The sequence below is a fragment of the Cynocephalus volans genome, chromosome X (assembly GCF_027409185.1).
Source record: "Cynocephalus volans isolate mCynVol1 chromosome X, mCynVol1.pri, whole genome shotgun sequence".
NCBI lineage: Eukaryota > Metazoa > Chordata > Mammalia > Dermoptera > Cynocephalidae > Cynocephalus > Cynocephalus volans.
This window is the reverse complement of record NC_084478.1, coordinates 120,187,220-120,202,270: the sequence shown is the minus strand read 5'-3', so window position 1 is coordinate 120,202,270 and position 15,051 is coordinate 120,187,220. Positions and strand designations below refer to the sequence as shown.

At 36.3% G+C, this 15,051-nt stretch overlaps 2 protein-coding genes across 4 annotated transcripts in view; one reads left to right on the top strand and one right to left on the bottom strand.

Annotated features, from left to right (window-relative positions):
* Positions 1-15,051, bottom strand: part of TMEM164 (transmembrane protein 164) — a 247,134-nt gene that overhangs the window by 57,682 nt on the left and 174,401 nt on the right. The gene's annotated exons all lie outside the window — the stretch shown is intronic.
* AMMECR1 (AMMECR nuclear protein 1) overlaps positions 1-15,051 on the top strand; it is a 112,683-nt gene that overhangs the window by 93,817 nt on the left and 3,815 nt on the right. For both annotated transcript variants that reach the window (XM_063083366.1, XM_063083365.1), the window contains 2 exons: positions 987-1,101; positions 14,785-14,875. In XM_063083366.1, the coding sequence (XP_062939436.1) occupies positions 987-1,101; positions 14,785-14,875 (206 nt within the window). The remainder of the gene's footprint in view (positions 1-986; positions 1,102-14,784; positions 14,876-15,051) is intronic.

The window sequence follows — 15,051 nt, the reverse complement described above, 5'->3', positions numbered from 1 at the left end:
CAGTGGTGGCAATCAGAGGTGTGTTTGTTTTTCTTGATCAGGAAGTGGTTTCTTTTAAAAGTACAAGGAACACACAGTGTGTGCGTGTGTGTGTGTGCGCGCGCGCGCCCGCGCCTTTGTGTATTTTCTGTCTGTTATACTGTTGCAGGAGAATAATGGCCTTCCAACAATATTGTCCTTTATAGCGGGGTATTTCTGGAGCTTAGCACTGTGATATACTACACTTGATTACAGGATCCAATCAGAGTTTATGTACTCAAAGATCCATTGATGTGATTAATGGTCTCCTAATCATACTTTTATTTCCTAGATTAGCCCTATTTCCTGTAGTTTCACAATTTTTGAGTCATATCTTGAATTATCCTTTATATAAGGGGCCTGAAATCCTTGTGAGAGTATTTTTAATCTATAATTTGCATGATTATTTTCATTTTCTTTGATTTTCTTTTTTTTTTTTTTGCTTGAGGAAAATGAAATTTTGATCTTCCTTTGAACCCTTTGAGTGCTGTTCTATGATAACTAGCCAATCCAGTATAAGCTTTTTTTTAAAAAAAATATGATTTTATATATGTATTAGTATATATAAAAAATTTTTTAAAAATATATTTTAACTCCCTCCCAGAAGTCTTCCCACAAGATTCAACTAGTCTGATTTTTATTCTCCTCAAAAGTAAAATAAAACATTCTCATATTCTACAAGTAACAGAGAAAGACATCAGGAAATGGCTGTACAGGAAATGCAACTGATCCTTCACTCTACAGTTGAAGTGGTCACAGGACTGGCTATTAAACACAATCTATTAAATGAAAAAGATGATTAGTTCTAAAATCTTTGGGGGCTTTGAATACATTTGAAGATTATTGGCACCTTTGACACCTTACTGATTCTTTTTGAATCTTTTACCTTTTTCAAATGATTGTCTGCATTTGAAATTAGGAACTTTCATGTCCAGTGATTGCTTTAATATTTGCTTTGTTTTCAACAGTGCCCTTAAAGATAGCCGTTTTCCCCCAATGACAAGGGATGAGCTGCCACGGCTTTTCTGCTCAGTGTCTCTGCTCACTAACTTTGAAGATGTCTGTGATTATTTGGACTGGGAGGTAAGACTATAGAAAATTTTAAAAGGAAAATGAAGGTAACTCCTGTGTAGATGTTAAAAATGAGGTCCAGAAAATAACTCTTTCAGCCCATTCTCTATTGTAACAGAGGTTGAGAGTAACATGAATAAATAAACCTCACAGTTGAACAATGAAATATGAGTAAAGGAGTTTTTAAAAGGGAAAAGTGCCATGTGTTGTTATAATCCACAAAATGAATTTGGTCTTCATTTTTATCATACTACCTCACCAGAGCACCTCATAAAAGCTGTTAATAAGTAGTAAGAAGGACTGACTGGAATTTATTTCTCCTCTTATTTCCATTCTGGTGTACTCTGATATAACTGCCACCAAGTAATTAGGTGGCCAGAGGATACATCTCAGAAACAAGAAGCAAGAGTTAGCTAGGATAATAGGGAAATCAGCTCCTGATAATAACAGGGTGTTGGTTAGTTAGAGTTAAAAATGCTAATTCATTCTTGGCCACCTTAATTTATTTATGCACTTAAACACACGAAGAAATAATATTAAGGTTATATCTAGGATATCTCCGTGCATTGCCATTATCAGAGTAGCCTATATTGATTATATTTTTATTCTTTAGTATGTGAGGTTGGCTGGTTAATGAAGTTCAAAGGTTCTCACCATGACTTGCTTTGGTACTTGGGAGGAGGTAGTTGAGTGTAGGTCTATGAGATTTTACACATGAATGCCCATATTACTGAATGCCTACTGTATTCCAGGCACTTTGCTACGTGTACAATAGTGTTAAATTTGGCCCCCACTGTAAAGCATCTTATAGTCTAGTAGCAGAGAGAAAATGTACTAGAAAGTAAAGAGAAATAAGTGCTATGAGAATGAAACAATGGGAATTCAGTGATGTATATAGCATTCTCTCTCTCAATCTCTCTCTCTCTCTCTCTCACACACACACACACGCACACACACACACGCATGCACACTTATAAATGGCATTACCATATCATTATGATATAACATGTTTTGATTCTACTGTTGTTTTAGAAAGACCATCCCCCATGATAACTGAGATATTCTGCCTTGTGGACAGATCACGATCACTGTCTTCACAGTTAATTGGACTTGAATTTTATTTTTGGTTTTGCCCTGATTCCTTGTGAGACCGTGGACAATTTACTCCACTGAGATTGTTTTTCCATATACACAATAAGACAATCAGAAAGTTCTTAATCTTCATTTGAAAAAATCTCCATGATATAAATTATTGTTGTTATACGAGAGCTATTTAAAAACTTCTGCAGAGAGTAGGATGAAAGAGTTCCCTTCTGGGTTTTGTGGTAAGGTTTTCTGAAGCATTATCAGAATATGAAAGCATTTTAGAATTTTTGTAAAGGAAGAAATAAAATAAATTGATAGTGATGATCCTAGCAAAGTTGGGATATGTAAAACCTTTTTAGAATTAAAATATCTTACTTTATTGTTTCCTACAAGTTTGTTGTTCCTATTTGATTTTTTTTAAAGAGACGTCTACCAATATTATGGAACTTTAAGTTACTTTATTTTTAAATGATCCCAAATTATGCCTCCTACAATTAAAATATATTACAGTTTGGATGTTTCTTTTACTGTTTTAAGGCTGCTTTTTCTTCTTCTGTAGCCAGAATTTTATATCTGCTTTCTGGATTGCAGGATGCTATCTGTGTAGTGGTGGGAGTGGGAGTGATAATAAGGGGAAAAGCCTGAGATCTAAGGGATGAGCGAGCCGCAGAAACACTTCTACCCTTATTTGAAGCCACTGAGTTGGAAGTACAGTTCTGGCGCGCGCGTGCGTGCGTGCGTGCGTGCGTGTGTGTGTGTGTGCGTGTGTGAGAGAGAGAGAGAGAGAGATAAATGCACGTTGCATAAACAGGTGGGTGCATGTTTTTGTGGGGAGGGAAACATGGGAGAATCCTACAGCTGTTAAATAGGTATGGGTAAGCACAGAGTATCCCTGTTGTCTTTAGCCCACTTCAAGCATTGTCTGTAGCTAAAATTAACCTTGATATTATCGGGCTTTTAAGTTCATGAGATGTATCAGCTTTCTGTTAGAAGGATGGGAAGTAAAGCACTTAAGAATTAGTACTGTGTATTCTTTCAGGGCATATTTATCCTCTTTGGGATATCCATCTGCCAGTTTGAATTTCTAGAAGATTCTAGATTGCTTCTACTTGGCATTGTGTATTTAATATATTCCTTAGGGCTTAAATATTGGTGTCTATTAAGTGATGCATTCCTGTTTAAGCAAAAAATATGCACACATATATTTTTGTACTTTTAATATATAAGCGTTTGAAAGTGAATTAGGTACTGCTAGAATGACTATGATATGATAAGTGGAAAAGACTGTCCTTTTCAATTAGTTCATCACTGTTTCAAGTATTTGGCAGAAGAGAAACTCATTCCCAAAGAGTAAGGGTGAAATTACATTTTTGAGTACAAGAATGTGATTTGGTCTTAAAAAATGTATCTCAGTCAGTGATTGAAAATGGAATGGTATTATTGTTGGAATGATATTCTAAGGTTTATCCTTAATAATTCTGGAAAAGCATTGCTACTTTAAACATAGCAGGCTAAAGTAGAATTAAAGGCATTTTTGAAGAATTATGTATTGATACAATTCCACTCCCGGGTATATACACAAAAGAATTGAAAACAGGTATTGAAACAAAAACTTATACATGAATATTCATAGCAGTGATAGCCAAAAGGTGGAAACAACCCAAATGTTTATCAGTAGATGAATGGACAAACAGAATATGGTATATCCATACAATTGAATATTATTCAGCCATAAAAAGAAATGAAGTCCTGATCAATGCTACAGTGTGAATGAACCTTAAAAACATTATGCTAAGTGAAAGAAGCCAGATACGAAAGGCCATATACTGTGTAATTCCATTTATACAAAATACCCAGAATGAGCAAATCCATAGAGATATTAAGCAGATTAGTGGTTGGCAGGGGTTGGGGGGAGGGGTGAATGGGAAGTGACTGCTTAATGGGTACAAGGTTTCCATTTGGAGTAATGAAAAAATTCTGGAACTAGTAGTGGTAGTGGTTGCCCACCATTATGAATATATTTAATGCCACTGAATTGTACACTTTAAAATTGTTAAAACAGTAAATTTTATGTGTATTTTACCACAATGAAAAAATGTAAAATAAATTTTGTGCATACACACTGACTTTCCATGATAGTAATTTTATTAAAGAACATTTTAAAATTAAAAAAAGTATAAGAAAGAAATGTAAGTCATTCAAAATCACATCATTCTGAGCTAACTGCTGTTAACATTTTGGAATATTTCTTTCCATTCTTTATCTGTGTCTCTGTATCAATAAATCTGCATATTTGGTTATGTAACTGAGATCATATTGAATACACAGTCACTATTTAAAAGAAGATTATAGGGAAGTCTTTGTTTATGGCTTATCTTTGTATGTAAGTTATTTATGTATATTGCAAATTTTCTTTTTGAGAAGTCAGTCTATTTTATGAAAGTATATGCTTCACTTGGAGAAATTTCACACTGTCAAATAGGTACAACTTTTCCTCCAAAAATGAAAATCCTATTCACCGTAAATATCTAATTTTAACCTCAAATGCAAAGTCTTGTATATGTTTATGCCACAGGGGAAAACAAGGAGATTATTACAGAATTTTAAGAGAATTTTAAAGTCGAAGACAGATAATTATGTTTTACATAAGCAGAAGCTTCTAACATAGGGCTTTTCTGGTGGAAGTACAGTTTGAGAGTTGACCCCCACTGGCGAAGTGTGTTACTGCAATGGAATTCCTAATTAAAGGGATGAAAATGCCCAGATCAAAGCAGGAAGAGGGCAAAGTCTACAAGTCCCAAAGTCTAGAGGTAGGTAACTTCACTAACAAGAGAGACATCCCTGTAGTCATGAGGATGAGGAATGTGAATGGTGGTAATAGCCACCTAATTTTCAGATGATCAGGAAACAAATGAACTGCCGTAGGACTGGCTACCATCTTACTGTCTTTTCCATTCATGGTTTTTAACTCAGTCTATTTGAGAACCCTGTTTTGGTAACATTTCTCTAATTTTATAATGAAAATTAGTAGGAAAGTAGGATTTACTTCAGACTTTGTTTCAGGAACTAAAATACTTGTCTGATAATGTGAGGAATGCTTGATAAATGGTTTCACAAGTGGATGTAATTAATTTCAAGTCAAAGTTGAGTTGACAGAATGATCAATAATGTTCCCACATGTTATATTTCCTCAAAATAGTAATTACAACACTTAAACTGAGTGTCTATAGGTAGCCTCTTAAGGAATCTGGATAGTCATTAAAAACAACAAAACCATCCATAAAAGTCTATAAAGACAAATTGGAGCAGTGGCCCCACCCTTTCCAGAATTGCTGATAATTGCCCACATTGTGATCTACTTATTGCCCTGGTAGGTATGAGAAGGATGAAGAGTGAATAATTTGTGAAAAATATTCATTAACTGATAAGTTGGGATGTCTACCTGCAAGGCTAAAATGGTTGTTAAATGAGGAAAATTGCTTCCCTAGGGGGAAATCCAACATGATCTGCCTTGTGTTTAAACACAAAAACTTATCACCATTGTTCTGTGTTCTCCAGTTGACAGCATTATCTTAATTCTGAATGACAGCATGATTGACAGACATGGTGCTTTAGAAAGAAAGAAAAGCTCATGCAGCATGTTGCAGCCCTCCAAAATGACATTTGGCCTAGAACCTGTATAGTTAAACTGTTTGGGAGCCATAGGTCCTTTAAAAAAAAAATTGAAAGGCTGTAAAACCAATGACATTACAGTGGCTGGAGTTTGACTTGAGAGGTGATTCTAGGTGTGTCATTTTCAGGATAATATAAATGAATAAGCTTTTTGTTTGTGGAAGAACTTGTATAGCAAGTATGCTACCAGTGATTTTGTGGGAGCTAATGTAGCTATTTGCTGACAGAAGTCAAAATATTTTCTAAATTGTAGTCAGGCATCTTTTACTTTTGTGTTTTAGAGACAAGACCATTTGAAGGCATAAGAAAGAAATATTTTCTGTATCCTAAAGTAGGCCTTTAGATCATACTTCAACAGATTAATGACATTTTCGCCAGCCATAAGTCACTTTTTCTTATGTCTAGCTCCCTGGATCACTATCTCACTTGTCTATACAGCTGTCACTTGGACAATACATTGTGGTCCTAAGACAGACTGTTCCTTTTTAGCACACAGCACTTCCATGAAATCAACCCATGCTGGGTGGGGCTGGCCAGCATGATTCTTGTGTGATGCCAAAAACCTGTCCCTGGTTTATAAAGCTAGACCACAAACCCCTAGTGTCGCTCTGTCCCTAAAGTACCAAAGCATCTGCCATTGTACGTTACCCTTGCTGGACTCCTGGTACACAGAGAGCTGCACTTCATTTTAAAAGCAACCTCCAAAGCACACCTCTTGAGCCATCACAGCTCCATTTCTGACTTATTCGATTGCAGTTAATAATAGGGCACCTTTGTAACAGCCTTCATGAGAGTAAACAGATGAGATGAATAAATTGGCTACCAACATTATCTTCCATATATTTTAGAAGGTAATGTGCTCCTTTTCACCCTCACTCCCCCCTTGAAGGCTTGCTGGGTTTTTTTTAGTTCCTCTTAATGTACCACTGAAAACAGAGTTCCCATTCATACACAGATGGTTAGCATGACTCACAAAGTGACCAAGTGAAATGACTTCTAGTTGTATATGTTCTGTTCCCCCCCACCCCGTTATTTTCCCCCACTATGACACACACCATGTTTTTCCTCTCTTCTAATTTAAGATTCCCACCTTTTTAAAAAATATGGGCTTCATATATCTGAAAAAATGCTTTTTACAGTATTTTCCCAGGGACCTTGAGATTTTTGTATAAGACATCACTATCATTATTATTTTTTAATCTTTGTCTTGATGCTCTACTTTAAATGTTTTTTCAAATGCCATGGAGCATTGGGAAAGGAACGCTTCATGCTTCCTGGCCATCTAGAAAGAATTTGCTGTGCATCAGCAAGTCAATGTATAAGAAGCCTGGTGAGGAAAGAAGTCATACAAAGTAAAGTAACATCTTAGAAGATGATTGAATATGTAAAAATTCCGCCAGCTGTTGGTACCCTTGTGAAATGGGCTGCTCAGTCCATTTCTCAGGCCTCCTCTGGTTGCTTCTTGCTTTCCTCCCAGTGTGTTATGTGGTAGGGGAAGTTTTCCTGCTTCTTTCCCCATAATCCACAAACTCTTTTCCTGTGCCTTCTCTAGTTCCTTTATAGTCTATTCCTTTACAGTCTGGTTCCCTTACAGTCTATTCTTTCATGTATGCTTTGCCTGTGTGTGTGTATTCCCAGCATTTAATAAAAAGAGTGCTGAATTTTGGGAATGAGGAAAGTTGGGTTCTGTTCCTGACTGCCACTGCCCAGCTCTGTGACCTTGCTGGACCTCAGTTTCTTCACCTGGAAACTGAAAAAGTTGGCGTAGGTAATACCTGAGGTCTTTCTGGACTTTTGACAGAATGTGGTTTTGTGACTGACTCCCTTTTTAAAAATGGCTTCTGTTTCATTTTATGTTCAGAGAATGAATCACCACTAGCCATTTAGAAGTCCTAAGAAGTCCCTAACTTTTAAAATGGTCGTTGCCAGCTTAAATGTAGGCAACAAAAGTGAAAAATAGTCCAATTTTTAAAAATTGTGCATTTTATATTTCTTTTTCACAAAAGAATTCTCTTTAGGAAGAAAAATATTCTAAGCCATTAATGCTTTTATTTCTGTATCATCCTGTATTAAGTCAGCATTATATATTTTAATCCAAATTAAGCAATACATGAGGGAAGGAGTGATTATTCACTTTATAAATAGATATTTTGTTTTGCAGAAGGACTCACTATAGGGCTTCTTTATTGTCTTCCTCATGACTTTAAGATTAATTCACTTATGTAAATTCAACCCACATGTAACTTTTTAGGAACAAATCTCTTTTGCAGACTGAGTTAAACTGCACTGAGTCAGATATTCAATGGACAGTTCTAACTTGAATAAGATTTTTCTTAATTTCTTATCAGACAAACATTATTTCATATCAGGTATGTTTGACAAGAGGTGACTCCCCTCATCTCCCCACCAGCCTTGGAAAGTAAACTAAGTCACGTCTCTAAATATTGAGAAAATTTTATAACTTTAGTTTTCTTGTCTGTGAATTCACTCCCTTCCTCATCCCTTTTTTAAAAATGGTAGGAATGCATTTTTCTAACTTTTGATGAAAAGCAGGCTTTTTATTTAAAGGTCACCTGTGTTGCCTGAACTTTCCTTGGGAAGCTTCAGGATGTGCAGTTTTTTTGGAATGCTCATTATAATTAATCGTTACAGAGAATTGGTTGTTTTCCTTTAATTGCATTCTGAGCTGTCACTTGTTCTCTGCAAAACCTTAGAGTAAGAACAGTTTCTTTCACTGCAAATGATGTATAAACATGTTTGGCTTCAAAACTTTTCAAAGCACCTCTTCATTAGCCATACTTTATTTAAAATCTTACTAATTCTTTAAAAGTTCATGGGGGTGATTATTAGGTAGTTCAGGTATTTTAGAGCTGTGTGTCAGCTATTAGTTAAAATAAATGTTATCAGATTGTTGTTCAGTGGCCTTTGTGAAATAAATTGGCAGGCTTGTGTTCCTGATAGACAAGATGTCTAAGTTTCCTACATGAATCAAAATTGGTGCTAATTGGTCCTTTGGTAAGCTCTGCAAAAGCCAAGAATTGGTTCACAGAGACTGAACTAATTTTAAGCTAAAAGTCACTAATATTCAGGGATTTTAGAGAAGACCAGCACATATGTATTTTGATCAAGGGGACCTTTGCAGGTTGTTTTCACAAAATAACAAAAGAAAACAAAAAAAAAACTTCAGCTGAAGTAGATGATGAAGCAGAGATTTTATAGTAGAATATGTTAAAAGGTTACTCATGTCCAAGCGATGGCTTTGCAATCAATTATTCTTTTTGATTTATGTTTCTAGTATTTGTTCTGCTTCTAAAAGCTTCTCAAAGGATATTTGAAAGCAAGGACAGCTACAGGAACTGGTCAGATAATGAATAAAAACAGCTTAAAATATAGTCCTTGGTGGTGTTTCAGTTGGTTTAGGAGAAAAATTTTTATAAGTCACTTAAAAGTTATCTATCTCTAGTACTAGTAGAGTTATCTCCGTACTGTGATTACGGGCCTCTTTATTTTCTCCTTTATACTTTTCTAAAGGGATTTTTTCTTTTGGTAATATGTGTGTACTACTTTTATAAACAGGAAAAGATAACTCATGTTTGCAATTTTTAAGGTTTACAAAAATAAAAATTACTGAGGAAAAAAAAATGCTGAATTGCAGCAACACTATTTGGCCAGATTCTGAAGGGATCGTGTTAATCAGATGGATACCTTCACAATGTTAGACTTGCTTCCCCAATTGGTGAGTGGATTGAAGTAATGCAGAATCATGACTGTGAGGATTTGATGGGCAGATCTAGATAATACATATTCTAAATTTTTTTTTTCGTAGTATCAGGTGTGGGGGAAGTGTTTCATTAGGATTTGTACAAATCGTTATCAGCCTCTGATTAAAATCTTAATTTTTCTTGCCCAAAGAAGAATTATTCAAGAGATTAAACTTAGAATAAGCTCAAGTCTGAAGTATTTTCCTTATTTATGTTTAATTTGTTTTACTGGGGAAAGGAAGAGTCACTGTTTTCAGAAGGCTGAGCTGGGGTGGGGCAGAAGGTACTGTGGGATGATGAGTGCAAGAATGGAATGCACCACACTGTGGGTTTTGTGCTTTTAGGAGAAATAGCACATATGGTTTTTTTCCTCCTAAGAATATAAGAAACGCCAGACTCTGGGTCAGACCCATGGATAGTCCAATGCAGTGTTTGTTTCTGTCCGTGGTACCCAGGGCTGTTTTGTGAGAGAGCACGCGTGTTTTCTGGGATGCTGCCTCTGAAGGTTAGGGGGTGAGCCAAACATCCTGAACTGCTCTCATTAGGAACAGAGTCCTTTCATTCAATTCAATGGGACTGGCATATTGAGCCTGGCAGGTCAGCCTTATGTGAATGGCCAGTAACTGGCTGCCTTGTTAATTGCAAAGCATATTTTGCCAAAAGATTTCATCCAAAAAGACATGTCAAACAACTTTCGACTCTTTGACCTCCTGATATTTTTTGTTTTTCAAGATGAACTCCCTGAAAAATGGTGAAGTAAGCCATGGCCATATTGTTACAGGGAAAACCAGCATTTGGTTCTAAAAATTGGGAAGAGTAGGACTGATTGTGGCATTTACTAAGGCAGGTTGTCACCTGAGGAAGGTCATTGGTTCTTTTTGCCAGGATGTGATCACGGGAAGATTTAGCTTTGAGGGTCAAGACTGTGGAGGTAATTGTGGACCCAAATGGTCAAAGGTTTGCATGGAGCCTATTCATCTTAGCCAGAGCACATTTTATACTCATTTCTGCTTTTAGCCAGATGACTCTTTTTCACGTTTCAGCATATTCAGATTGTTGCCTTGCTGATCAGATTCACAAATAAGAGTGAGACCTTTTTGTACTGCTGCTAGTGGATTACAGGACTAACACTTGCCTTATAGACAGACTAGGGTATATTAAGCTTTGACTATGCAATCGTGAGACACATAATATGGGCCATGTATTGTAATAGAGTGGGAGAGGGCACTTTTAAAAAATGCTCTTGTGTTGAGGGTCACTGCATTAGAGGATAATAGTTTTAAGTGATGCCACATTTCTAACAAGGGACCAGATAACGAGGATAAATGAAATCTGCAGACAGTCTCAAAGCTTCATTTTAGCCATTATTTATAATCTCTTCTCCTACCAAACCTTTTACTTTGTAGCAAAATTGATTAATTTGTATGTATCTCTTCTTTCTGTGCCCACATGCTGTCTGATAGAGGAGTGAACAAATAGAGAAATGGACAAGAGAGGAAAGAGGATGCGATGGAGGCCAGGTGGAGATGGCGATGCCACAATCCCCAAAGTGGATAATCAACCCCAGAATAATTATGATATATTTTAGGGTCTTAACATTAATCTTGATATTTAATCATTCTGAACAATGTTAAAAACAAAAGATTGTATAATAGCATTAATAAAAATCACTTGCTATGGAATGGTTCAGAATAAATATGGCTTTCTTTTTAGCATGAAATAGGAGTCTGTTGAATTGGTCTTAATGTTCTCTCAGCACACACAGATACAGCTCTGTTTAATTCCATATCCTCTTATCTATAAGTCCTGCATTTAATTTACTACGATTCGAGTTGATTTATAGCTTTGCTTAGCAAAAGTACAGTCTTGATTAAAAGAATATTATCACAGCTAATGGACCTTGAAAGCATTTCTTTTTCTCAGACCTAATAATTTTGAAAAGGACCTGCAGACTCCCATAAGGCTAGATTTGCAAGACTTTAGTTTTTTCCCACCTGGCTGTACTTTGGATAGTGGTAGGATTAGCTAGAGATATGTTTGGTGGGATAGTTTTTCCATATGCTGTCTCCTAATCCATCCTTAGAAATATAAAGTTACTGTGATAGAGTTTTAGAGCAGGTCTGCTTCAGGGAATCCCAGTTCTCTGGTTAGCTGATCTCTTATCTAGCTGATGACTGCCACCATAGCCTTTGTCCCTTGGGATGCTGCTGGGCCAAAGGCTTCTCCAATCTGTGTAAGGGAGGATTTAATTATTATGCATGAGGGTTACATTTTGGAGTTGCAGCTGTGACAGATGCCTCCCTGGAGCAATATGGAATTAGTTTTGGTGCTCATTTCAGTGGAGATGACTTAATTTGCAAAGCCAGTGATTTCCACAGGTTGGCCATAATCAGTCCTTCTCCACAGCAGGCCATTTTCCACTCTCCTGTTTTCATTGTGCAGTATGACTATTTGGTGGCGTCTGTGGATCTAGGAATAAAGAAAATGCTGTTGCTCAACAGGTGACAAAAAGCTATTATGCTTTGATTCTGTTAAGAACGTTATTACCATGCTTCTGATTCTACTAGTTGAAAAAATGAGTCACTCTGGTTTTGGCTTTGCTTTCTGGAGTATGTTTTTGACCTATGAAAAAAGTTATTTCTCACAAAGGAATCACTTTAAAATCACCATACCTACAGTTCAATCTACAGAGGCTTTCAACTGTTCAGAATCATGGGAACCCAAAAAAGAATTAAAAGTTGTAAATGTGGTACTTAAAATAGGAGAATTTTGATTTTTTTCTTATCAAATTTGATAGTGGTCCTTCTCAAAATACAAAAGTAAATAGAGCAGTCTTATTTGTGAGGAATTTTATTTTGGTCAACATGTCCTTTGATTTTGGTCTAACCACATATATACGTGTGTGTGTGTGTGTGTGTGTGTGTGTGTGCACATATATAAAAGCAGCTTTATTGAGATATTCACATAGCCTACAATTAGTCTTAACCTCTTTTAATTGTAAATTATGAGGCTTTAAAATCTGTGACATTTTTGTTGAAGAACACAGAATGTACTCCTATGAAGAAAGGAATTATGTGTCTAAATTACCCCCCATTTGCCTAAATCACTTTGTTTTTTCAATACGTAGCCACAATTTGTCAGAGCTAGAATGGTTATTAGAGGTTATCTACTGTAGCTAGAATAAAAATCACCTGGGGAGTTGTTCTTTTAAATTTTACTTGCTGAAGCATGAAACCTCCTGAAATTCTGATAAATTTTACAGCCCCATCCCCACCCCATGCCAGTTAAATATCACTGATTTTGTCTGACATTCTCATCTCACAGATAGGGAGACATTCTTCCTCTCCCAATTTTGACTAGACACCTTAATAAACACTAAAATTCTTTTCAATTTTAACATGACAGATTTTTGATAAATAGAGTAGAAAAATCAAAATTCACTTCAGTGAATGATGCAGCATAAATTACTTACACTGTATATTTTAAAAAACAAATTATGAAGAATCTGATATTGTCAAAGGAAAAAAAATTCAAAGTCATTGATCAGGAAGTCAGTATACAGAAAAAGTTGCAAATTTGTCATTGTCTCAGTACTGTGTCAGGCACTGGGGAGATTAGTAGATGTCCTTTATCCTGGAATTGCCTGATAGCCAAGCATTCATATTTCTTCTCAGCTGTCCATGGTCATTTCCCACAGGGTATGGGAGGCCTTATTGTGTTAGTTTTTAAACAGCTGCCCTGGTTGCATTTTTAGCCAAAGAAGATTCATAAGAATACTTATATTAAATAGATAAAAGAAATAGCCACAGAGATATGCTTTAATAAAAAACAAAAACTGCTCAGAAGATCTGACAGGCTCTAACGGCTGAATGGGTGAAGACCTGGGTAAAGAATAAAATGGATTTCCCAGAGAACTTTTTATTCCCTGAAAAATTGGAAAATTTCAGGCAGAAGAAACAAAAGAGGTTTTCATTGACCCCTTTTCCTCTTGTAGACCTTTACATCCATACAGATGGAAAGAATAAAGGTCTATGACTTCACTCACCTGCTCGGATAAGAAGCCTCCATCCTGGGTAATAATGTTTACCTGGTCTTACATCTTCCCTCCAGTACCTTGGACAACCTGACACTCTACTTGGGAACCATTGATCTGAGGCAACCACAGATTTGGGAGAACAGAATGGGTTGTTGTGTTTTGGAAATTTCATTTTAACTATCAATGTTTACAAAGAAGTTAAGAACTTTTAATGATCTTTAGCTCTATACACTATTCTATGTGAGATATGAGGAGGAAGGTCAAATATCTTTTGATTGTATGCTAATAAAAGGACAAACACATTACTTTTCAAAAACATTAGCAAGAAATTGCCCACACTTACATAGACTACCTTTCCTCGGGCATCACCAAAAGTTTGTTTCACATAAAAAAGTTACAGTGGTCTCTGGCTAGTATAAAGAGAATGTGCAAAAACACCCTGCCCTGAAGTGATTTGAAATCTTTATTGCTGTTAAGTTGAACAGCACTGCATGAGGGCAGTGGTGTAGATGGACAGGGAGAGGTTGCCACTGGCCCACTCTAAACCATAATATGTTTTTTAGAAATACTCTCTGTACTGGATGATGATGTAGGATCTGGTTGTTTTTATTACTTAACTTTTTTTTTTTTCAGTCTTACCTGACTGTGTTTGCTTGCCAACATATAATTCAAGGTTTTAAAGGGACTAGACAGCTTGGGAGGGGGTCAGCCCTGGAAGTTTTGGAACTTAATCTGAAGTGGTGAGTGCACCTGCAAAATAGGATAGCTGTTTGCTCTCTTTGAAGTCAGTTTCCTTTGTCTAGTTCCTTATTGTCATGAGCCACAATTTGGGAGTGGGGGCAGGATTCTTGCCATCAACTGTCTTATTCTACACACAGCCCCGGAATGGCTGTTCCAGTTTTCCAAACGAATAGCATAGCCCAGCGCATGTTGGGCATGTGCAAATCAGTGTTTTCAGTCTCCATGGCCATCATAACGGCCTTCAAATCCAAAGTCAAAGCTTTAGAAAGAGAAAACTGATATGTCCTTCTAAGAACAAGGGGAAAGGAAGAATTGCATTCTCTTGAAAGTTGAATTATAATCTTTTCTTTCTGATTCTATGAAGAAGACTGTACTAATAAAACTACCAATTTCTTTCAGGTGGGTGTACATGGCATTAGAATAGAATTCATCAATGAAAAAGGATCAAAACGCACCGCCACCTACCTACCAGAGGTTGCAAAGGAGCAAGGTCATTGTCGTACTTTATTTCATATGATCTGGTGAATAATTTAAACAAATATACAGACTGAAATGCAATACCTTGCAGTTATGTCTGATAATTGATCAGTGTCAAATGATTAGAAATGACTCTTCCATCACTGCCACTGCAATGTCTGCATCAAATCAGTGAATTACTCACACAGA